Below are 24,983 nucleotides of genomic sequence, written 5' to 3'. Positions count from 1 at the left end.
GACCCGTAACTCCTGGAGTCTCACAAGAACTTACTGTAGAATTTTGGGCTAGGTCAGCACTTGTGTGGCCCCAGCCGTTCTATGATTTAGAGAAGTAGTTCTCACTTTGGGGGTCATGACCCCCACAGGGAGCGCATATCAGATATTTGCATTAGGATTCATAACAGCAACATTACCGTTATGAAGTAGCAATGAAATAATTTTATGGTTGGGGGAGGGGGTCACCACAACATGAGGAACTGTGTTAAAGGGTCACAGCATTAGGAAGGCTGAGAACCATTGATTTAGAGGCTTGTGGGGGTGGGGGTGGGAGGCAAATTTCTACATTTGCAATGGTAATTTTAAGTGATTGTAAAATTCCTAGATTTCCTCCCGTTCCTAGAAGGTTTGAGATAGAGGCAGGTGGAGGCTCAGAAAGGGTACATCTGTGAGTCTCCCCAAGAGCAAAGAAATCAAGTAAAGGTGTTTCTAATGAGTTTTATTTCAAGGACTTTGGGAAGTCTTCCAAGAAGGCTGACCAAAGCAGGGGCCTGCTGGAAGCGGATGGAGAGGTAGGAACCTGCTCTGACCACCAAGGTTTACAGTCAGGCCCTTGCCTGCACCCAGGCACAGTGCCACCTTGGCCTGGATTAGCCTCGCTTTTCTGGCTGCAGGACTTGAGATCCACTTAGCTAAACTCTCCGTGTGGCCCTTGGGAAGCCAGTGGTAGTCACTCAGGCATCGGGGATAGAAAGTTACTTCTGAGGCAGCTATCTTTTCTGTGAGGAGCCTTGAGCCATCCTATTTTCTGTGTGTTTATAAAACTCTTTCCCTCAAGCAGGCAGTTTCCCAGCGGCCTCTCACGCCTGCTCCCAGACTCCTTTGCTCTGCAGAATTTCCTGCAAGTGCACACTTTCTGACCTATGGGTATTTTAAATTGATAAAACGTTTCAAAATACCCATTCACAATTTGGGGGTGGCGGGAGAGGGCGGGCGCCTGCTTTGATTTCCCCCACCCCAACTCCCATGTGGGAAATCCAGGCCCTCAGGCTTGCTATGAAAGCCTTCTATTAAACTATAGCCCCAGGGCAGAGAACATTCTGGCCCTGCTCACCCTTCCTGGTGGCGAGTCTTGGGTGCTGTGACTAGATCCAGTCATCCGGCTTGGACCTCTTTGGGATGGTGCCTCCGTAGGGTATCAGCCCCTGACTCAGGAGGATACTCGACTTTTGCCTGGCCCTCCAGCATCCTCACCCTCGTGCTCCATAGTCTCAAAGAGCAGCCGCACCAGTGCTGGCCGTCCTTGGGCTACTAAGGCCCGGGCCAGACCCAGGACCTCTTCCGTGTGGCCACGCCACACACGCTGCAGCTCCTGGCGCAGGCGGGCTGCCGGATACTTGCCCTGGGCATGGCGCAGCCAGACGTCCACCTCGTACCCCACCTCGCCATCGCTTAGCTGCGCCTGGCTCCACTGGGCCAGCAATGCCTCGAGCAGGCAGCCGAAGCCCTCGGTATGGCTGGATCCCTCGTCGTCCAGCTCCACCGCACGCTTGAAGCAGGCCGCAGCGTTGGCGTCCTCACCCTGGACACGTAGGCATTTGCCGCGCAGCAGTTGCAGTTCGGGCAGCGTGTCACCTAGCTCCAACTCACCGGCCTTTGCCAGGAAGACCAGAGCCTGGTTGAGCGCAGCTTCATCCACTGCCAGCAGCTCCCGCATGGCATCCACGCCCATGTAGTAATAAACCTGGGGACCGGGGAGGGAGCATGAAAATGAGAGGATGTACCCGGGTTCTAGTCCCAGTCCCGCCACACCTAACCTTGAACAAGCCCTTCAATGTACAATTAGATGTGGTCACCTTTGATAGCCCTTCCCTGACCACGTCATGGGCTGACTGCTAAGAGGGGTGGAGAGGGTTGGGGAAGGGGGCTTCTGAACACGGTACACACATCATTACATCCATTCCACAGGGCACTGGAGGAGGCAGGCAGGGTGGACACCATTTCCTCCATTCTGTCCTCAGTGCCCAGGCAGCCCTTGTCTTTCTTACCTGACTGATATCTAGGTAGGTCCTGAGGCTTGGGCACACCTTGACCACTTCCTCCAGGTCAGCTTTGGCACAGGCCAGGTGGTTCCTGTCAGGCATGCCCCCGAGCCCCACCTTGGCTCGTTCCAAGTCATGGACGTAGGCTCTGATTCGGACCTGCAGCAGAGGGTAACTTAGAGGAAGCACTCCGCACAAAACATCTACCTTTTTTTTTTTTTTTTTTCCATCCAATGAAAAAGCCAGATTGCTTCTAAGGACATCCTGTGTGGCTGCAGAAAGCAAGCAACCACCAGGGACATCCTGTGTGGCTGCAGAAAGCCTGCCATTTCTGGCTGGGACCCAGGAGTCTTAGTGCTGTGTGAGCTAGGGTAACTACTCCCCATTCTAGACCCGCCTCTCTGCTTATATATTGAGGAGATAGATAAATGAAGAACATTTCATCCATCCATCCATCCAGTGCCCTAACAATCAGCTGGTAGAATTTTTCATATCATCTTTTTTTAAGATTTATTTATTTATTTATTTATTTATTTATTATATTGTATGTAAGTACACTGTAGCTGTCTTCAAACGCACCAGAAGTGGGCATCAGATCTCATTACGGATGGTTGTGAGCCACCATGTGTAAACGCCATGTTCTAAGCTGAAAAGTTAGCAATTCACAAAACCTACTATGTGTCAGGCACTGAGGAGACACTGAGAATAAAAGGACAAAGCCTCCTTTGGGCTTGATAGTAGGGAGAATAATAAACACACTAGGGGCTGGTGAGATGGCTCAGTGGGTAAGAGCACCCGACTGCTCTTCCGAAGGACAAGAGTTCAAATCCCAGCAACCACATGGTGGCTCACAACCATCCGTAACGAGATCTGGCGCCCTCTTCTGGAGTGTCTGAAGACAGCTGCAGTGTACTTATATATAATAAATAAATAAATCTTTAAAAAAAATAAACACACTAAATAGTGAACAGTGTATTATATGTTAGAAGGAAAAATAAAACAGGAGGGAACAGAAAAACTTGGCAAGCACTTTGATAGTTTCAATAAGATGTCACTAGAAGGACGCTGAGGTTTTGTCCGGCCCGCAGGAAGGGAACAATAAAGCCAATTGGATATCTATGAGGAGAGTGCCCTAGGCAGAGACCCAGGCCAGTGAGCTGGAAGAAAGCGAGTGTTGGGCAGAGCTATCTCAGCCAGATCTGGGCTTCTGGGCCACACAATGGGCTTAAGCTTCCACCTTGACCTGTCCATCCCTTCTGTTGTTTTCCTGCTTGCTCTGGTCGTCTGAGTAACGAGTGTGACCTTGGAAGCCACAAGGCACAGAGGAAGGAGATATGGCTGTTATTGTCCCAAAGTGAATGCAGGACCCCAAGGAAGCTGGCTACCTCCCTGAGCCATACCCATCCACAGACTGGCATATGTCTTACCTCCTGGGGGAATTCCTGGGAGGATTAAACCAGAGCACAGCACGGACGCTTTCTGGAGTGCTACCGTCTGATTTTACAGTGAGCATCCTTATTGTCAGTAACAACTTTATTAACTGCAGGGAAGAAGTTTTCCGCTTTTTTCCATAGCCATGGAGACCAGACCAGCAGCACATTGGCCACCTGGTCAGGTGAAAGGTAGTGGAAAAGAAGATGAGGGGTGGGCGTGGGGTCCTTATTGGTTTGGAGAAAAATGATTTCAGAGCTACAGATGTGGCCTCGAACAGCTGGGTTCTGTGGGGTTGCAGGGGTTCCAGAGGCAGAGCTAGACCCAGGAAGGAGACCTGAGGGAGGCAGCTCTCACCTCAGGGTGTGACTGGCAGGATTGGGGACACGGTGTAGCCTATTCTCTCAAGAGACAGTGAAGCTGCTAAAATAGACCTAACGATAGCAATCGTTCAGTCACGAGTGAACTCTTCAGGTGTGCTGGCTTCCGTGTTTACACACAGGAAACCATATGGTTTAAGTCTCTTAGCTCAAAGCATTGTCAAGTGCCAAGATGGTTCCCAAGCCCTCCACCAGGAAGATTCCAGGACACGGGCACCGGGATCTTTGCCCCCGACCTTTGGCCCCTTCTTCCTGGTGGCAGGTGGGGCTGCAGGCTGACTCACTCACCTTGGCCCTGGTGCAGTATGCCTGCCAGTTGAGCTCTGGGTCTGTGAGCACCGCCAGGACCATGTTGCAGGTTCCTACAGCCATGTCCTGCTTTCCCAGGAAGTGGAAGATTTTGGCCAGGCGATTCAGAATGGGAGGTTGGTTCTTGGCGATCTCAATGGCCTAAGAAGGGATGGAGGGGGGAGTAAGGCACGAAGCTGTGCCACCACAGCCACAGTTCTCATCTACCCACGGCCAGCATCCACCCGGCTCAGTCATCCAGCAACTATATAGGATCCCTTCAGGCAAGGCTACCAGCCCCCAATCCCTTGGAGTCTAGCTCGCTGGCACATTCTCAAGCCCTTCCTCCACTGTCATGGGGCTGGTAAGGGTAGGATCAGGGTCAATCTCTTTCTCTCTCCTCATACTTATGGGATTTCTAGCTGAGCCAAGCTCTCCCTGGCAATGTTGGTATTGATCGATACCTGTTCTAAGTAACTTGTCTCAGAGTTGTATGACCTGAGAGCAGAGCCAGTAAGGAGACCCCCAGGAAACCTAGCATCTCCTCTAAGCCGCTGGGGGTGAGAGAGAGAAAACATGGCCAAGGGAAAGGTGTGGATACAGGCCTCCAGAGGAACTGTTCCAGAGCCTGTTTCAAGGCTGGAGGGATGGGCGTGGGCCAGTTTCGGTGGGGAAGAGTATTGGTCTTGGGCAGAACAGAGCAGGCATGGGGGAGAGATGAAGATGGGGGACTGGAGTAGAGTCCTTCCTGGGTGGGTCATTCAGTGGAGTCGGCCCAGAGAAGCAGAGGGCTCTGGGGGAGATGTGGGAGACCCAGTTTTCAAACTAGGTATACCCAGGCCACATACATACCTTGCCAAAGCAGTCCAGGGGTTCTGTGCCCGAATACCCGTATTCATGGACACCCATAGGGGTGGTAGAGAAGGTGTCTTTTCTCTCCAGCAGCATGCCGACATAGCACCAGGCCAGAGCTGGGTGAGAGCAAGAGAGGGTTTCTAGGGAGCCGTTGGGGGCAGGGAGAGCCCCAGCATATGGGGGCCAACTCTTCCTCTGTAGGCATTAGCCCCCATGAAGGCCAGGGACAGAGGAGAAAAAACGTGGAGAGAGGATATAGGATGCTGAGGGTGTGACATGATTCATTCTAGTGCACACTATTTGTGTCCCAGCATGTCACACAGGAGATGTCATTCAGGGTTATAGCTCTCCCGGTCTCTGGTTCTCTAGTGTGTATGTGTGTGTGTATCTGTGTGTGTGTCTGTGTTTGTTTATATGTGTATGTCTGTGTGTGTCTGTATGTGTATGTCGGGGTGCATCTGTGTTTGTGTGTATGTGTATATCTGTGTGTGTCTATGTGTCTGTGTGTGTGTCTGTGTTTGTTTATGTGGGTATGTCTGTGTGTGTCTGTATGTGTATGTCTGGGTGCATCTGTGTTTGTGTGTGTGTGTGTATATCTGTGTGTGTCTATGTATCTGTGTGTGTCTGTGTTTGTGTATGTGTGTCTATGTGTCTGTGTGTGTGTGTCTGTGTTTGTGTATGTGTGTCTATGTGTGTGTGTGTCTGTGTTTGTGTATGTGTCTGTGTTAGTGTGTCTGTGTATGTCTGCGCTTGTGTGTGTCTGTGTGTGTGTGTTCCTGTGATTGCTGTCTGGCCTTACAACAAATGACGCACCTGTCTCCATCAGAGCCTTCTTCCCTAACCACAGATAGGGTGGGGGAAGGTAGTAGGGACACAGGCTACACAACCCAAGGTATGTGTCCATGTTATTGCCTCCTTGGTGAGTTGTTTGTTTTGTGGCAGTCTTACCATGCAGCACAGGCTAGCTTGGCACTCTGGGCCATTCTGCCTCAGTTTCCTGACTATAGAGGCAAAGGCCCCAAATAATAGCAAAACCCCTATTCCTTTACAGTCTAGCTGGAATCTTTGCAGCCTGGCCTCAAGTGACCTGTGATGGCTAATCCCCAGAGATGCCAGGGCTCCTCACTTCATGGCCACTCTCAAAAACGACTTACCGTAAAGGTTACTACTAAACCAGATGACATGAGGCGCAGCCGCACTACCCACACACAGTATCCACACAAATGGCTCATGAAACAGGCCGAGTAATAGCCCCTCAACTGCTATAAAAGAAACTCTCCCTCAGTGGCTATCTCTCTGGAAGCTTCCCTGCCACTTCCTTGAAGTGCATTTCAATCTGTTCTTTCCTTGCCTGTCCCCGTGTGGGTGATAAGCTGCTTCACATGTCACTCAGCGCTAGGATCAGTCTGGTGTCACACCTGGGACTGCTATACCCTACAGTTGGTCTATTTGTTGGGGCAAGGAGCCTGGACTTCCTTGGATAAACAATACGATTGTGAGATGAGCTGGGGTGAGACACAATGAGAGACAGGGCTAGAGGCAGACAGAACTATTGCCGGGTACAGGACAGCAGGACTGAGGCTACTACTCTTCAACCCTGCCTGGAGTTCCCACCTTGGTGTCGGGAGTCTGAGGACTTGAGGACTTCTCCGAGTAAGGCCAGAGTACGGTTGAAGGCTGGCAGCCTCTTCTGCTCCTCACTGCCCATCTCCAGAAAGATGCCATCCAGCCTATGGGCAGAAAAGGGTTGCGGACCCCATCTGCCCCTCCCAGCCACCCCCAGAATGTTGCCATGGTGCCCACAGGCTCCTTGCCATGGGAAGGCCCGCCCACCCCTGCTCCATCTTCGCCTGGCTTCCAGGCCACACCCTCTTCCAACATCCCCCAACCCATCTCCAGACACAGGCCTGACCTGATGAAGAGTGTTGCCATGGTGAAGTACCAGCTCCTTTTCTCTTCTATTGGGATCTAGAGAGCAAAGGATGGGCATGCTGTATGGCGGTTATTGAGATACTCAGGTGGTTGTTTACAAGTCCCCATGCTTGTGAGCTTGAAGAGGCAACAGGTACAGTGGGGAGGCCTTTGACCCTCAACAGCTCTGATGACAGTGCCCTGCTGGGCAGCCTTAGGCAAACCGCTTTACTTCTCTGATCAAAGGGCATTGGAGACATCACATGAGCCCCCTGTGAAGTGGTCACTACAGAGCGGGTGTGGGACACCCTTTCCTTTCCCCAGCTAATGCTACTGTCCTGGCTCCCCCAGCCCGGGGCTCTGAGCAGCTGGGATCTTCTTTTTTTCTTCCAGCTACTCTTCCTTCCCTGGGCTCCATCTCACTTCCATCTTCCTGAGAAAGCCTTCCTGGGGATGTTAAGTGAGTCTGTTCAGCTCAGCCTCCCCCGGCCTCCCTGAATATTTTCTCATTATTATTCTTGCCAACCTCACAGTGCATTTAGACTGACTTGGGCACTAGATAAAATATTTATGCTGCTATTTAAGGGACTAGCTCCTCCTGCCTTGGAAAGGAATTTTAATGAAAACCAATAAAATCCCCAGTGCATGTCGGCAACTCTGCCTCTGGCTCTTGACCCTCCCTCCACATTTATCTCCCCATCCCCTCTTCTGCCTTCCCAGCTCAGGAGCGCGCTCATCCTCACTACCCACCCCCACACTCCCTTACTCCAGCAGCATTCAAGCCAGCCAGCATTTCTGAGTAGGGATGTTGCCTCAAATGGCAGCTGAACTCTGACAATGCCAGGTTCACACGCTGGCTGGGGAGACAGGCCTGGTATGGAGAGGTGTGGGGTGTGTGCCAAGGTTCTCATGCAGTTACCTGGATCTCACAGCAAAAACCCAGGTGTTAGCCCCACTTTCCAGGTAAATACAGTGAGGTGCAGAGAGGTAACGTGACTTGCCCAGGATAGCACAGATGGAGATGGCAGAGCTGATGTTGTATAGCTCCATGACACATGCTCCAGTCACCATGCTTGACTGTCAAACCCTGGAGGAGGAGCAGAATCTGACCCTGAGAGTGATGCAGACCATCTATGTAAGATGATGTCACTCCCAGCTGGGGTTTCTTTCTTCCTGTTTTGTTTTGTTTTGTTTTGTTTTGTGGGGTTTGGGTTTTTTTTGTTTGTTTGTTAGTTTGTTTGTTTAGAGACAGGGTTTCTCTGTGTAGTCCTGGCTATCCTGAAATTCTTTCAGTAGACCAGGGTGGCCTTGAACTCAGAGATCCATCTGCCTCTGCCTCCCAAATGCTGAGATTAAAGGTGTGTGGCATTACTGCCTGGATAGAGGTTATATTTTCAAGCTGGGTCTTGAGTAGGTTGTGACACTTCTGAGAGTGGGACAGAGACCAGGGTGTGTGGTGGGAAGGAGGCTGGCTTGAACGGATGTATGGGATGCAGAATGAGTAACCGGGAGGGCAAAGAACACTGTGTATATGAATAATGTAGAGGGAGCCAGAGCCAGTGAACGGGATCCTGAGTAAAGCTCTCTCCCTCCCCCCCTGCCCGTGTGCGTGTGTGTGAAGGAGACATCTTACATCTGAGCTCCAGAGTGGTATGGCAACTTATTGGGATAGGTCCAGGAAACCTGAGCCCTAGAGAGATCTGCTGTGTTTCTTAGCTTGTGTTGCCTCTGATTATTTGCATGGTCCAAGGCTGGGGAGTGAAGACTGGAGAGGGAAGGTGGGTCCCATCTTGAAGGGCTTTGGCTTGTCAGGAAAGCCAGGTGTAAATCCACAATTAGAATGGAAAGGATGCAGGAGCCACAGGAGACTGTAAGAGATGTTCTCGCTAACCCAGAAGTTTCTCTAAGCCTTTCTGGAGAAGAGGCATTAGAACAGTGTCCTCAAGAAGAAAGGGAGCCACCCAGGGGGATATAGTGAGAAAAACTATTCCAGGAGGACTGGCATTGTGGGCAGAAATTCAGACATGTAGGAGAGTGGTGTATGGTATCTACATGTGACCAGGGCTGGAACCCCTAGCTCAGGGAGTTAGGGAATCAGCATGGAAGAATATCAGGAAGCCCCAATATACCAGGCTTAGAATTTGGAGCCCATTTGTGGGAAACAGTTGGGAGCCATAGCAGGGGTTAGAGCTGGATAGTGCCAACCTCCCACACGGAGGCAGGAAGCACCACACTTCTTTCTGTGACCCCATGACAAAAGATGGGGCCAACACGGGAGCTGATGGGATGGATTCTGGCTTCGAATGAGCAGATCAGAGGCTGGCAGCTCACACACCTGAGTGGTCCAACTGGGTGACCGTAGGCATGAGTACTTAGGGGCTGTATTCTTAACTGCAAGGGGGATAGTGCGACATGCCTCTGGGGCCTGTGTGGGTGGGTCATTCCTAGGGCAAACACTCATGTCCTGGTGTGGGCTAGCCTGGGGGTGTTTGTCTAGTGTAATCTGTTTCAATATCCCAAAGAGCCATAGGATTTCAGGAGCCTGAAGATACCCTACCTCTCCCCATTCCCCCTTCTCTAGGGCTACAAGGCATCTTTCTTACTTCCACAGGACCCCAATATTGGATGTGTTGTCTGCTTTGTTTTATTTTCAGACAGTGTCTCAGTATGTAGCCTAGTCCTGGACTTGTTGTGTAGCCCATGGTAGCCCATTTGCTATGTAGATATTCCTTTCATTGGCATTCAGATCCAAAGATGTTAAATTATTCCCTCAAACCACATAATCTGTGGATGACAGAGCTGAGAGTTCAACTTCTTCCTCCATGGTCCTAGCCTCCAGTCTTTTCCTCAACACTGTTATTGGTCTCCTTATTCTATATCCAGGGACACCAAGACCAGAGAGGTGGGATAACTCCATGTGAGATAATATCAAGGTTTACCAGTGAGTCCTTCCCCCACCACTCTGCTCACCGCCAACATCCTGGAGTTTATAACCCAGTTACTGTCTTCATGATGGAAGCAACATCGCCACCTGGTGGAACTATCCCTGAATTGCAGGAGCAACTCCTAGGTCTTCTCTCTCCTACCCTCCAAATTTGGAGGCTAAACTGATTTTTTTTTTTCCCAAAATGTAGCTATTTGAATATGACACATGTGACAAATCTCAAATGTAGCAGATCATACTTGTGAGTGGGCTTTGTGAGTGGGCTTCAGGCTGGCTTCTGAGTTACAGACAGGGTTAGTGGCCATGGAGTGGAGGCCTCAGAGTGCCGCTGGGTTTTCAGCATCCTGGAGAAGAGGCTCCTTGATGCTGTTCCTCCATAGTACAGTGCCAGCCTGAAAATAGCCTTGTCCCTTTAAAAATCCTGGCTGTTTTGGAAATAGCAGCTGAGGCTGTTACCAGGGGCAACCTGGCAAGCCACAGTGCATTAAATTAAACAGGCCTGTGACTGCCCGTGTGCTCCTGCCGAAAGGAGGGGCTGCTTGCCTCTCCTGCTGCAGAAACTCAGCAGGCAGGCAAGGCGCATAGCTCCAGGGTTCCCAGCTCCCAGAGGCAGCCTGGGAGGGGGCAAAGGCTGAGAGCACTCTGGAAGGAGTTTCTGGGACTGCCCAGCATGGGCTCTGTGTGGGACACCCCGTGCTTAATCATCATCAGTGCCCTGAAGCTCTGACAGTGGCCAGCCAGCACCAGAGCCTGGGCTACAGACTGGCCTCGATTCTCAGGAAGGGATGGCATGAGACCCAGCGTGAGTGTACAGTGACCCTGGGACTAACGAGGTAGAGGTGAGAGTGACAGATGACCCAAGGCTTCCCTGAGCACCAGCCTCATGATCCTCTGAGTTCTCATCATTTTGTTCCTCCTGAGATGGGGGAAGCTGGCAGAAAGCTATGGAGGCTACTGGCTTCACCCCCTCTTTCAGGCTGCCTCTGACTTCAAGTTCATGTTTCCCCCACAATATCGAACCGCTAGGGTTTAAACAGTGGCTACGGTTTGCAAAGCACATTGAGCTTAATTAGGGCTTCAGAATGTCCTGTGTGGAAGGGAAAGTGGGGAAACTGAGGCAGGATAGTGTCCCCAAAGCCTGGACTGAGACTTCCTCCTGAGATGCTGTGTAGCCTTGGCTGTCCTGGAACTCACTTTGTAGACCAGGCTGGCCTCAAACTCAGAAATCGGCCTGCCTCTACCTCCCAAGTGTTGGGATTAAAGGTGTGTGCCACCACCCCTGGCCCTCCTGGTATTCTTTACCCCCAGCCCCATCCTCCATCCTGCTTAATGAGAAAAGGTCTTCCTGCACATCCTGAGCTAGCCCGAAGCTTGCAATCATCCTGCCTCCACCTCCTGCTAGGACTACAGGGGTGCATCACCATACCCAGGCTTAGCTATTGTTATATGGATAGTCAAACCAATAAGTAGCATCCCCGATCTATGGTCTCTTCATCAACCCCTGCCTCCGGTTCCGTGCCCTATTTGAGTTCCTGTCCCGACTTCCTTTGGTGATGAACAGTGCTATAGAAGTATAAGCGGAATAAAGCCATTCCTCCCCAGCTTGCTTCTTGGGCAAGGTGTTTCACGGCAGCAATAGAAATCCTGACTAAGACATTTGTTTTGTTTTGTTTGTTTTGTTTTGAGACAGGATTTTCATACTGTAGTCTAGGCTGGCTTCAAACTTGTGGCAATCCTCCTGCTTCAGTCTGGGTGTACTAGGATTACTGTGTGAGCCACCAGGCCTGACTTAGAAATGCAAACTCTTGACTCACTCCTCTGTGGCTCTAGAGGTGGGGCTCAGGGGTTGGTTTTGCTTACTGTGCTAAGTTTGAAAGCCATTGGCTGGACTGACCGGGGGTGGAGGGAAAGTGGGCTGACGCTTTTTTAATGGGCCAAATGATCAGACCGTTCTCCTCCAGGAAGCCTGAAGATCCTGCTTCTGTGGCTGGTGGGTAAGGGACATAGGCAGGTGACCTGGCAGTCCTGGGATAGGATGCACTGTCACAGGGCAGGTTTGTGTTAACTCAGGCACATTCATGGGTGGTGCCTCAGGGTCCAGAGACAAATCTCACTAAACCCACAGTTGATAGAACTTTAGGCTTCTGATTAGACTGGACGGTCAGCCAGGTTCTCAGACAGTATTTGCCCCGGCAAGGTGAACTTTGTCCTGGCAACTGCTTTGTACATTCCAGAGAGGCCCCAGAGAGCTGACTAATGATTTCCTGGGAGGGGACTGATGGAAAGGAGGAAGGCGCCTTCCGGGTCACTGGGTACAGTGGTACCTGCTTCTCACAGCAGCCTTGGAAGGTATAGTTAGTGTCTTCCTCATAGGGATTAGAAAACAGCCTAAGAGCCACAGTTCAACGCCTCAGCCCAAGCAGAAGGGCCTGGCAGGATTCAGGTTCTCATTTGCCTCCCTCCAAAAACTGGTCTTTCAACTGCCAGGAACAGTGGGAAGGTGTCAGACCTGCCTAGGAATGTGTCCTTCTGGCGCAACTGGAATGTCTTCCGTGGTGACAGAGTGGGCTAGAGCACATGGGACAGGACAGGAAGAAGTCCTTCCAGCCCTGCTGGGGGTACTAGTGTTCTTGCTTCCCTGCCTCAGCAGGTGTGTGGAATAACAGAAACTTGAGGTCCTCTGCTCTGACCAGGGATCCCAGAAGGTCACTGAGCCAGCCTCTTTATCTGTGAGCATCTACAAAGCTTGTGGCAGGGTAGCAAACGGACTGGTGGGGGAAGTTTAGGAATTGGGTGTGACACCTTGGGAGTGAGTGTCTGTCATCATCCTGGGTTCCCTAGAGAATTCCACCTGGAGGACTTCAAGCTCCCTGCTGTCCCTTTGTCTTGTCTTCTGGCCCTGCGGGTCGTCTTTGCTTCTTGTGGTCCCCACACTGACTGAGCTGTGAAGAACCATATCTCTATTGTTGTGGATCTGAGGCAGACTCCAGGGTCTGTAGTGGCTGTGGGCCTGAGAGAGTCCAGTGCCCTCTCAAAGAAGAGCAGTATGCCTGACTCTCCTCAGCTCCCCAGTGCACAAATATCCACCGTGCAGCATCCTGTGTATATTCTCTCTTCTGTCAGACATAATTGAGTCAGGTGATGCTAAGAGCAACTGATGTCTCTGGTCTTGTGTCTATGGAGACGAAGCCCTCAAGGTTACCAGATGGGTGGGACGACAAGGCGGCAGCAGCCCCAGAAGCAATGAGCAGCAAAGCTGAGTGACTTCTGCTATCACTGAGGCAGGGATGCTCTACCCTGAGCCCATGCCCCTGACTGTGGTTCCTTCCTGTCACTCATGGCTGTGTGCCCTTGGGCAAGCCTGCACCTCTCTGAGTCTCTGTTCCCTCATGTGTGGACTGGTGCTAATAACATGGCACTGCCAACATTTCTATGAGATCAAGGGATGATGATGCGGGAAATCACGGGCACGCTTCCTCTGGCCTGGCTTCCTCCTGTTTCTGAACTGGATCAGAGCACTCAGAACTGTGGAGGTTCGTGTTCCCAACTGTCGCCATGTGCACACAGGGGTTCTGTGGACATATGTGCCCAACTGTACTCACATACATCAGGAACCCTGTGGAGGTGTGTGCCCAACTGAACCTGTGTGCACCAGGGATCCTATAGAGGTGTGTGTGTGTGTGCCCAAAGGCAGCCATGTGCACACAGGGATCCCGGGGCTGCTGACTGACGATCCCCTCCAACCCTGCTGGGCATGAAAGATGGAATGCCCACTCTGTTTGTGAGACAGGCCTGAGGCATCACCCATAGTGCAATCCAAATGGCATAAGTGCACTGGGCTCTCGCTTTCCCTCTAGAGCCTGCTGTGCCCTGCATGTGAGGGAAACACAGTGTCTGATGGGCAGTGGGTCTGTGAGGCCCGAGTTAAACACAAACATTTATGAAAGTGAACTTCTGAGCTCACACAGTCCACAGGCTCCAGTTTGGCAGTGGGTCTTACCATTACCGAGGCCTGCTGTGACAGGTGGGGAGGAGCTTATGTGTGTGAGTGTATGAGCATCAACGTGTGTGAGCGCTCACTTGTGTGGGCATGCATGTGTGCAAATGAGTGTTCATGTGTGTTCACACATGAATTTGCACTTATGTTAGCAGGCTTGTGTTACACAGGACCACCCACCAAGCAAAACTGCCGCCATCTTCAGGAGTTCTCTTTACATAGCCCTGACTGTCCTGGAACTCGCTGCATAGACCAGGCTAACCTTGAACTCAGAGATCTGCCTGCCTCCGCCTCCTGAGTGCTAGGATTAAAGGTGTGTGCCACCACAGCCTGGCACATTCTGTGCTCTTAATGTCCATGGAGCCTTGAGATTTGTGAACCACCGAAAATCAATCTTTGTCTCTTTTTTTCTCTCTCTGTCTCCCTGTCTCCCTCTGTCTCCTCCTTCTCCCTCTCCTTCTCCCTCCCCCTGCCCCTGTGTGTGTGTGTGTGTGTGAAGGTGATCTTCAGAGGAAGGGAGGAGTGATAAAAGCCACCCATCTCTTTATAATTTTGTCAAGAAAAAGGAGCCGGCCTTAGAAAGATAGCTCAGCAGTAGAATGCTTTGTCTAGTGTAGCAAGGCCCAGGTTCTACCCCGAGTACCACAGCCCCAAACCTCCCAGCAGGGAATGAAGAGCAGAGCACAGACATCCCAAAGACCTGGCCCCTCACACAAGTTACAAGTTGAACACCAGCCTCCTGCCGTTCCCCTTTGAAGTAAAATGAGCAGCCACTGCTTTCCAGGCTCCAAACTGGAGCCTTTTCGTTTGTCCTCTGGCCTCAAGGAGCTCCAGGCTCACCCTGCCTGCCTGCTGAGCCTCCTGCATTGCACTAACATGCACTGCATTGCACTAGCTGTGGTAGCCATGGCTCACCTCCACGGCTCCTGCGAGTGGTGGTGGTTCTTGCAGGAGTCCTTTTCCCTACTCCCTGAGTGCCTCCACCTCAACCATCTTCCCAACAAAGGGTACTGGCTTACCTGAGAGCTCTCAGTACTCTCCATCCCAGATTTGTGAGAGTGCCCATGGGTGTGTGTGTGTCTCACTCTGCCCTCCTTTTCTGATCCCAGAGAAAAGCAAAGGCCTTCAGACAAGTTAGAATGGAACTATTCAACTCCCACTCGCTAGCTCAGTGCCCTCGGGCAAACTGCTAGGCTCGCAAGCCTCAGCTCCAAGTCCCGCAAGAGAACCACTGGGTTCTGCTCTAAGATGCAGTTGGGAGGTGCCCAGAGTGGGCAGCTGTGTGAGGTTCCCAGGAGCGGATGACATGCGGGCTAGGCTCTGATGGGGTATTTGCTTTCTAGGCTGAGGGCGGTCTAGGGATACAGCTGCATGGGATATCTGGAGAATCATGTTAGATTCTCATGAAAGGGTGCTGACAGCGTCAGGAAAAACGTGGCTAAAGTGGATAGTGGGAGCCAGTTTCAGAGACTGAGTCAGATTGCTACAAAGTTTCAGGCTGCCTTTTTCTGGCCCTCTTCTCTTGCCCCAGGCAGACTGTCTCTGAAGTCCTGCTCCTTAGGCTCCTGCTGTCCCGCCTTTGCAGACTCCATGCTGGCAGTGCCCTCAGCCTACTCCTGTCCTCAGATTGCAACCTCTTCTACAAGCTTCCACCGGTCACTTCTGCTGGGCAGTGTCGTTTCTTTGGGACTTGCTCACTGCTCCTCTATTCCACAGGACCTGGATTTTCCAGGTCACTGCTGATGCCAACCTTGGGTCCCCATGTGCCACAGAAGTCCACTTCCACTGTCAGGCCTATCTAGGTCTGTGTAAAAAGTGTGTTCTTCTGTATGCCGCAGAACATCCCAGGCAGAGGTCCAGAGCTCAGCACTGGCACCTGTGAAGTCTGCATGGCAGCCAGAGACAAGCAGCTTGTTAAAGCCACACGGCAAAAACAGTAACAGCTGAGTTCTCATGGCCAAGTTCCTGCCTGACTCTGCTGAAATCATCATGGTTGCCGTGTTTATTGAGCACCTATGTAGTACCAGGTACTTCATGAGTGTGGGCTCACTACTCTTTGGTGGATGGGGCAGGGAGCAAACCCTACCTCTCTCCTGGCCACAACTGCTCCCAAGCAACAGCCTCTTAGCGTTCCATCCTCTGGCTGATCACCAGCTGGGCAGTGCCCACCGTGGCTTGTGGTAACTATACAGAGAAGAGCTGGTCTCTGTTTGCCTGCCTCTCCCAAACCTTTGCCTCCCTGACCACCTCTAATAGGAAGCCTTCCTTCCCCGCCCCCCTCCCCCACCAAACACCTCCCGAAAAAGACCTTGGTGGTTATAAATCTCCCTTCCTGGGTTGTTCCACGGATGAGAAACACCACCGTGGAGAGAGATCTTCCCCATGGGTGGCCCTGACACTGAGTCTCTGAGCCTCAAGCTCCCTACCCAGGGCTTTTTAAGCACCACACTGTTGCTGCAACCTGTGACCACAACCACACTCAACACACACACACAGTGCTGGCTGTTCTACCCATGCCCGATGGCCTGGCATTTAACTTCAAGTTCAGGCTGGAGGTCCCAGCTCCCAGCCACACTCCCAGCTACACCTAGCTTGTGGTAGAGGAGGAGGCTTCGTAGGTGAGAAAATAGATGTTCACCTATGGCTGCCTCTGTGCAGGCTCTTTCTAGGAACTTTACAAACATTAGCCCTAAATTATGTCATCAACCAAATGGTACCACCATTATACTAATAAGAAAACCCATGACACACACCACGTCATTATCTCATTTCACGGAGAGGGAAAGGGCACGTGGAAAGCCCAGTATCGGTTGAGTGGAGCTGGAGAGCTCAGAGAGCCTTAAACCTGCACCCCCAGTCTAAGTGCCCTCTTGACTTGTACCCTGCACTGTTGTTCTGAGGTCAAGTCCATACCCTCCAACGGGAACTCGCTAAAGTCACTCCAACATTTCTCTTTAAGAACTTGCATCTTTTGGTGGAAAAGATGCTCAAGATGTGTGCAGAGGCTTTGTGAACAGTGTTGTGCCAGGGCATAGCGCTCAAGAGAATAACATTCCCACATCACTCTTCCATTAGTCTCAGTGACAGGCAGCCCCCAGTGAGCCCACCTGCCGGTATTTCTAACATGTATAACCCTTTCTCCTGCAGTGTAGGCCAGACCCAGTGACATGTTTCTGAGAATGAGAAAACAGCCAAAGTATCAACAGCCAGCTAGGAACCATACCCTGTCGATTATGAACTGGTGTGGCTGTAGATGGTCCCCAGTCAGGCAAACCTTTGGAGGACATCATAGCCACACCTAGATTCCAGGGCTGCTTATTGTATAGGCTGCTGCACATAGGACTCTTGGACTGCAAGATAAACGACAAGTATGCTAGGATCTATTTAGTGCCAGGACCTTTGAGTATCACTGTGAACCAGTGACACTCAGATGACCATGGTGCCCCCTCTCAAAACTGTTGAGACAGAGCTGGAGGGACAGGCTTGAGGGACAATTGGAACAGGGCTGGGGAAGCTGTGAGGGTGCTGTGACCAGCCTGGAACCATGGAGGCATCCCTGAAAGGGAAATTTCAAAGCAAATCTGAGAGCTACAGGGGGCTATGCAGGCCACAGGACCAGGAGGTACCCCAGGTAAGACACAGGAAGGAAGAGAGCTATGTGGAGCCCACCCACTGTAGACGGAGTGGATGTGGGGTGTAGTGAAAGCCTGGATAGAGGACGGAGGGCCTCGGATGTCACTCAAGCCTAAGTCATTCTGCCAGCAGGAGGAGGGGAGGCCGAGTTGAGGATGTAGCCAGTGAGATGCAGCAACTGTATATCGGCTGAGTGAAACGCTGGCACAGGAGAGCAGAGCTGAAGAGTGACCACAAAGCCAGGCAGGACGTTTCGGAGGCTGGGCTGCCAGAGAAAGCTCTTATAAGCTGAGGCAGTGGCAAAATTGGGGTTTAGAAGGATAGGCGGACGAGGGGAGAAAGGAGGAAGAATAATCTACCAAGTTTTGGTGTCTGATTGTACCTCTTACTTGTTGGCAGAGGAGGGAGAAGGGATGCGTTAGCCTGATTGGAGGATTTGTCTTGGTGCTGAAACAGAAAGCTAGGTGGGCAGTACCCAGGAACGCAAAGCTAACAGGTGACCTGGGGCGGGAGTGGTGACGGACACCCCAGCAAAGAAAAAGAATGACCCCAGTCCTTCCATCACCCACCTGCTGACCATAGCCCAGCGCTTTGTCGTAGAGGGCGATGCCCGCCTCCAGCACCTGCGCGCGCTCCTCTGGACTGGCACAGCCCACGTCGAAGCCATGTGCATATCCCTGCTCCGCCAGGCAGCGGGCAGCGCGGAGCCTGGGGTCTCCAGCATCCTCGGGGTCCCCTTCCAGGCCCATGAGGCTGGCCAGTCGCCCGGCGGACTCCTCCTCCTCTTCCTCCTGGCCCAGCTGCCCGTAGACGTGTGCCAGATTGGCCCAGGCGTTGAGGTTGCCAGGGTCTTTGCGGGCCACTTCCAGGAAATGCTCGCGGGCATCACCCAGCTCCTCCAGGTAGAAGGAAAAGGTTCCCAAGAGGTGACGCACGGCAGGCAGCTGCGGGGTGGCCACCAGCTCCAGCTCCTGCCGCAAACCCTCTCGCTGGAGCTTCAGGTCCCGGGCGCGCAGTTGAGCGGGTGAGCGCGGCTCGAAGTTGAGCTGCATCTCCAGGTGGAAGTGGCCGGGCAGATAGTCCAGTTCGTCGAGAAGGGTGTCTAGGTCATCGGCTCCGACCTCGGGCTCCGTCATGGCTGCCCCTGACTGCCCTGGCCTCCCCTAGCTCCCAAGGACAGTGGATGGGGCGGCCCCGGAGGGAGCCCCGCACGGCGGTCCGCGGCACCTCTTGCAAGTGGGTGGTACCCAGAGCCGGCCAAGGGCTCGCCCTGTAGGTGTTTCCGCTTTCGCTGCTAGACAGCAGCATTGCACAAGCAGGTGTGCCTGAAAAACAGGTGTGGTGCATTGCCAAACGGGAGGCTCACAAACCCAGCAAGTGGCAAGGGCAGATTTCGACTACTCAGCAGATGAAGAGAGAGGTTCAGAAGAGAAAGGTGCCAAGGTCACAGAGCCAGGTCAAGCTCAAGGAGACCTGGAGCCTCGGGTTGCCCAGGCCGGCCAAGTCCTTCCTCCATTGGCAATGCTCCACCCTCCGCACAGAGCTGTCAGGACAGGCCCTTCCAGCTGAGCAAGCCTTGCCCACTCCAGAGCTGTGTGTGTATTCTAGAGCGCTTCCGCTGAACACAGCAGGCCACCGCCCCTCCCGTCTTTCTCCAGTCTGTGCATCTGGCCTCTCAACTGACTATCTTGGCTCTCCTCTCTGCTCAGCAGGGGCCCAAACAGCAAAAACTAAGGTTCCCAGGTGCTAGGTCTACTTTTGTTTCTCCATCCCTAATAAAAAGCACTACCCCTTACACTTCGGCTTTCCTCCTCTGTGACATGACACAGTTCCCCGTGAGGGACCAGGAGATACCTAGGTAAAACCGATGAATGCCTGCCCTGGGTATGCCTGGGCTTCACGCCTCTGGATCAGTGTCCAGCCGGTCCTGCTCCCTGCTCTGAGACTGCTGTCTTCTTGCTCTACGCTGTCTCCCTCAGGGGCCCACCTGGCTTCTAGTGTGCAGGTTGAACTGGGGTGCCCTGGGTGATAAAGCAGAGTCCGCTGTAGACTAGGCTTTCTGGAACGTCTGGACCTTGGACTCTTCCTCACTTATCCTGAGGCTGGGCTCTTGCCTCCCTTGCCTCAACCTCGTTAGAAGGAGGCCAGCATTTTCACTAGAGAAAATAGAGCCGGTTAGTGAATTTGAAGAAACTATGACTTGAGCAACTTCTTATTTAAAAAAAAAAAGATGTATTTATTTTATGTATATGATTACACTGTAGCTGTTCAGGTGATTGTGAGCCTTCATGTGGTTGTTGGGAATTGAATTTAGGACCTCTGCTTGCTCCAGTCAATCCCACTCCCTCTGGCTCGCTCTGGTCGGCTCCATTAGCTCAGGCCCAAAGATTTATTTACTATTATACATAAGTACACCATAGCTGTCTTCATTCACACCAGAAGAGAGCATCAGATCTCATTATGGGTGATTGAGCCACCATGTGGTTGCTGGGATTTGAACTCAGGACCTTTGGAAGAGCAGTCAGTGCTCTTACCTGCTGAGCCATCTCACCAGCCCTTTAGCAGTATTTTCAAGTCAAAACATTTGGATGCTATTTGTACTGGTTTTAGACTTTAATGTAATACATTTAATACTGTTTTAGCCTTTTAGAATTTGTTTTGATGGTTCCTTTTTATTTTTCATTTGCATTGATGTTTTGCCTGCATACAGGCTGATGTGCGGGTATGTCAGATTCCCTGGAACTGGAATTACAGACAATTGTAAACTGACATGTGGGTGCTGGGAATTGAACCAAAGTCCCCCAGAGCATCCAGTGCTCTTAACCTCTGAGCCATCGCTCCAGCCCCCATTTTATATATATATATATATATTTTGTTGTTGTTGTTGTTGTTTTGTTTTTTGTTTTTTTGTTTTTTTGAGACAGGGTTTCTCTGTGTAGTCCTGGCTGTCCTGAAACTCACTTTGTAGACCAGGCTGGCCTTGAATTCAGAAATCCGCCTGCCTCTGCCTCCTGAGTGCTGGTATTAAAGGTGTGTGCCACCATGCCCAGCTCCATTTAATAATTTTTAATGCAAAACTTACCGTACGTTGCTGTCCATAACGAGATGAAGCAACCTCTCATTGCTTTGGAGTATTATTAGGAAGGGATTTCCAGAGACCTTAGCTTTCTAATTTTTTTTTTCAGGTTGTGACAGCACAAAGCTAATACAAAAATTTCCATTTTGACTGAAAAAACATTTTTATTGTGTGTTGGTGTCAGAAGAACAAAGACCAAAGACCAAAGTGTGGACACTTCACCCCTGCTTAGAATTGGGAACAAAACACCCATGGAAGGAGTTACAGAGACAAAGTATGGAGCTGTGACGAAAGTATGGGCCATCTAGAGACTGCCATATTCAGGGATCCACCCCATAATCAGCTTCCAAATGCTGACACCATTGCATACACTAGCAAGATTTTGCTGAAAGGACCCAGATAGAGCTGTCTCTTGTAAGACTATGCCAGGGCCTAGCAAACACAGAAGTGGATGCTCACAGTTAGCTATTGGATGGACCACAAGGCCCCCAATGGAGGAGCTAGAGAAAGTACCCAAGGAGCTAAAGGGATCTGCAATCCTATAGGTGGAACAACAATATGAACTAACCAGTACCCCCCTGGAGCTCGTGTCTCTAGCTGCATATGAATCAGAAAATGGCCTAGTCGACCATCAGTGGAAAGAGAGGCCCATTAGTCGTGCAAACTTTATATGCCTCAGTACAGAGCCAAGAAGTGGGAGTGGGTGGGTGGGGGAGCATGTGGGGGACTTTTCGGATAGCATTGGAAATGTAAATGAAATAAATACCCAACTAAAAAACATTTTTATTGTGTGTTGGTGTCGTGGGGGTCATGGGCATCTTGGCATCCCTATGTAGACCAGAGGACAACTTTCGGGTGTCAGTTTCTTCTGTTGCTTGGGTCCTAGGGAGGCAACTCGGTTTTCTGGCTAGGTAGCAAGTGCCTTTACCCCGTGAGCATCTCTTCAGCCACATTTTCACTGTTTCTGTTTGCTGTTTTTCGAGATAGAGTCTTTTGATGTGGCTGTGGCTGGCCTGGAACTCACTACAGATCTGTCTGCTGCTGCCTGTTTTAACTGGTTTTTAACTATACAGTTAAACTGTTTTGAAGTGTAGAGTTGACTGGTGACTGGGGAAACATCACCACCTTCCCTTTCTGAATCCTTTTCATCTTCCAAAACTGAAACTCCACGTCCACTCTGATAACTCCCACCAGATGTAGCGGCTCGTGTTTTAGTGTCAGTTCCTCAGGAGGCTGAGGCAGGAGGATGCTAGTACATGGCCCATCAACATGCGAGACTCAAAAATAATGATTTTTACAAGGGTTGGGAATGTAGCTCTGAGATGGAAATAGAGAAGGTCCCAACCCAGTCCACACTCTTCCCTCCAAAAACGTCCTCAATTCCCCGGTAACTGCCACTCCACTTTCTCTTTCCACATTTGAATACGGTAACACTTCAAGTAAGTGAAATAATATTTGGTTTTTTTTATGCCTGCCTTATCATTTAGCATAATGACTTCAAACTTTATCCATGGTGTGGTGTAAGAACTCCCTTATTAATTTTGTACCTTTTTTTTTCAGGCAGGGTCTCTATGTAGTCCAGCTGGTGTCATGGTTACTAGGTAGCCCTGGTTGGTCTAGAACTCTCCTAACTGCCTCAGGCACCCAAGTGTTAGGATTACAATGCACACAACCATTGTTGGACAGCATTTCCTCCCTTTTTAAGGGTGAGCACTATTTCACGGTCTATATTGTCTGTATCTATCAGCCCTTGTTTGTCCATCATTTACCACGGTAAATACGGGTCGTGGTTATTGTGAATGATGTCGCTATAAGCAGGGCTGTATTATACAGATATGTGTTTGGGTTCGCTGCTTTTAATCCTACGGCACATACTAAGTGGGATTGCTGGGACGTGTTGTAAGTCTACGTTTACTTCTTTGAGGAACCACTGTGCTATCCCATAGCAGCAGAACCATTATATTTTCCCGTCACCAAAGCTCAAAGTTTCCAATTCCTCTACATCCTTGCCAAGACATGACATTTTCTCTAATGTTCGTATTAACCATCCCGGTGGGTGGGCTAAACTTTTGATCTGACTCTAGGAAGATGAGTACGTGTTGGGAGGGAAGGGAGTGAGCGGGCGGGCATGCGTATCGCAGAAGCTGGAAAAACTGAAAAGGCCAGTGGTTTCTCTGCAACTTAGGGTAGCCCTCAGGGCCAGAGCTGCCCGTAGCTAGGGCTCACAGAGAGTGGGAAAGAGGTTGCAAGAGATAAGACTTATAGGTGAGCCGGGCGATGGTGGCGCACTTGGGCGGCAGAGGCAGGTGGATTTCTGAGTTCGAGGCCAGCCTGGTCTACAGAGTGAGTTCCAGGACAGCCAGGGCTACACAGAGAAACCCTGTCTTGAAAAAACAAAACAAAACAAAACAAAACAAACAAACAGACTTAAAGGTAGCAGCAAAAGCCCCCTCAGAGTCTCCGTCCTGGCTGAGACACTTGACTAGATTACACTGACAATGATCTCTGGGTAGGTTGAACTCCTGCGGCTCCAGATCTCTCAAGCGTTGGTTGAGTCCTGGATGGGTTGTGTGACCCATGCTTTACTAGACGTGACCAGGACCATTTACTCTGTCTGAGCCTTCAATTTCTTTCCTGCAATAATTAGAGTGTGGATGGAGGGGTGGTGGTAGCACCTATGGAAATGGATGAGTTAGTTGGCCAGGCAAAGGTCTATGACAGGGAGGAGATGACCTCTTCATGGCAGGTGGCCTCAATACAGAGGTGACTCACCATGGCCTGCTATGGCTTCTCTCGCAGCCAGGACTCTGGCCCATGGACTTTGGCTGGTGTCTTCCACCACTCCTTCAGCTGTCCTGCAGCCAATGGGATCACTGTAGAAGAGAAGACATGGGCAGCTACAGGCGGGTCTGTGCCACTTCCCCAGGAGTGCCTAAGGAGGTCCAGGCTGGTAGAAGGGCCTCCTGCTTAGGGCAAGGACAACCACGACTCCATGACATGTTAGTATAGCTCTCCAAGGAAACTCTAGTCACATGCCCTGTCCCAGGAGGGGGAATAGAGGCCTCATGAGCATACCATGTCCAGGGTCACCTGGCGTCACCAGCTAGGACCAAGCTTCAAATTTATGGGTTCCTGATAAATCGTACTACATTTATTCATTTATTTATCACCCAACAAACATTTGCTGTGTGTTTGCTATATGTCAGGTAATGTGTCAGGAATGAACAAGACAGTCTCTCTCTGTGGGCCTCTGAGAGGCCCTTTCCCAGGGCCAGGAATTGCCTCCTGTAGACCTTTTAATCCTCCCAGGAACCTGGGAGATGGAGTGTTGCTTCATTTCCCAGGTAAGCATGAGGGGACTTAGAAAGGGACGCCACGGGCTGGTGAGATGGCTCAGTGGATAAGAGCACTGACTGCTCTTCCAAAGGTCCTGAGTTCAAATCCCAGCAACCACATGGTGGCTCACAACCACCCGTAATGAAATTCAGACGCCCTCTTCTGGTGTCTGAAGACAGCTACAGTGTACTTATGTATAACAATAAATAAACAACCAAAAAAAGAAAACTTAAAAAAAGGGGGGATGCCACAGCTGATGTCTCTGACCCCCAGCTCAGTGGTGTACTGAGGTAGCTCTATCAGCTGTGACTCTGTGACTGCCAGGCCTGGAGCCATTAGTCCAGCTTTCCATTTAAATACCAACTGTGGTGTGGGTCTGCTGTAGGAGGCTGCTGTGCCTCTGGTGTGCTTTGCCACTGGTTGGATGCAGGACTGAAGGTATCTTCCATCGACCTCCAGTTATCTTGTCACAGGAGTGGGGTGTAGACAGACATCTGTTCCATCTCTGCTGAAAGCCCTTGCAGGGCTCTGAGGTAACGAAGGAGACATTAGCACAACCAGAGGATGCCATCTGTAGGGGAAGGGAGGAGGAGGGAGAGCTGGTCACACCAGGTTGGGGGCACACCCTCCCCTCTTTCTTCATCTAGCAAGTGATTCCTCCTTTGGGATTCTTCCCTGAAGTGCCTGTCCACAGGCTGGGCCCCACCCCATTCCCCACCTGCTAGCCTGGCCAAGCTGTGGAAGTGGTTGTCAGAGGACAGGGACCACATTTGGGGGGCAGACGTTCTTTAGTGTCTGCTCAGAGTGGATATCTGAGGTTCTGATGCCACTGCACCCCTTCTGATGTCCCTAAGTACCTTCACCTATCTCTCTACTTGTCCTCCACGTGCCATCTTCCTTGGCTTCCCCGTCCTGCCCCACCCCTTCCCCGACCCCTCCCCTCCCCCGCCAGAGTTCCATCCAGCAGAGAAGGACCAGAATTCCCAAGTCTGCTCTCCGCTCCGTTTCCCTTAACACAAGGTGAACATGAAGGCAATTTCTGAGCCTGGGCTCTCCCCAGTATAAGCAGAAATAAACAGATTCTCAGCAAGTGACAAGAGCTCTCTCATTA

At 51.2% G+C, this 24,983-nt stretch overlaps 1 protein-coding gene across 1 annotated transcript; it reads right to left on the bottom strand.

The window, feature by feature from the left end:
* Positions 1 to 463: 463 nt before the first annotated feature.
* On the bottom strand, positions 464 to 18,813 carry Ttc22 (tetratricopeptide repeat domain 22). The gene is made up of 7 exons (XM_021161040.2): positions 18,030 to 18,813; positions 6,888 to 6,943; positions 6,590 to 6,705; positions 4,973 to 5,091; positions 4,121 to 4,282; positions 2,028 to 2,180; positions 464 to 1,723 (listed from the first exon to the last, which is right to left on the bottom strand). The coding sequence occupies exons 1-7, from the start codon at positions 18,594 to 18,596 to the stop codon at positions 1,190 to 1,192; spliced, it is 1,707 nt and encodes a 568-aa protein (XP_021016699.1). The 5' UTR covers positions 18,597 to 18,813; the 3' UTR covers positions 464 to 1,189.
* Positions 18,814 to 24,983: the final 6,170 nt, after the last annotated feature.

This window comes from Mus caroli, chromosome 4 (assembly GCF_900094665.2).
Source record: "Mus caroli chromosome 4, CAROLI_EIJ_v1.1, whole genome shotgun sequence".
Taxonomy (NCBI): domain Eukaryota; kingdom Metazoa; phylum Chordata; class Mammalia; order Rodentia; family Muridae; genus Mus; species Mus caroli.
This window is presented reverse-complemented; position numbering and strand designations above follow the sequence as displayed.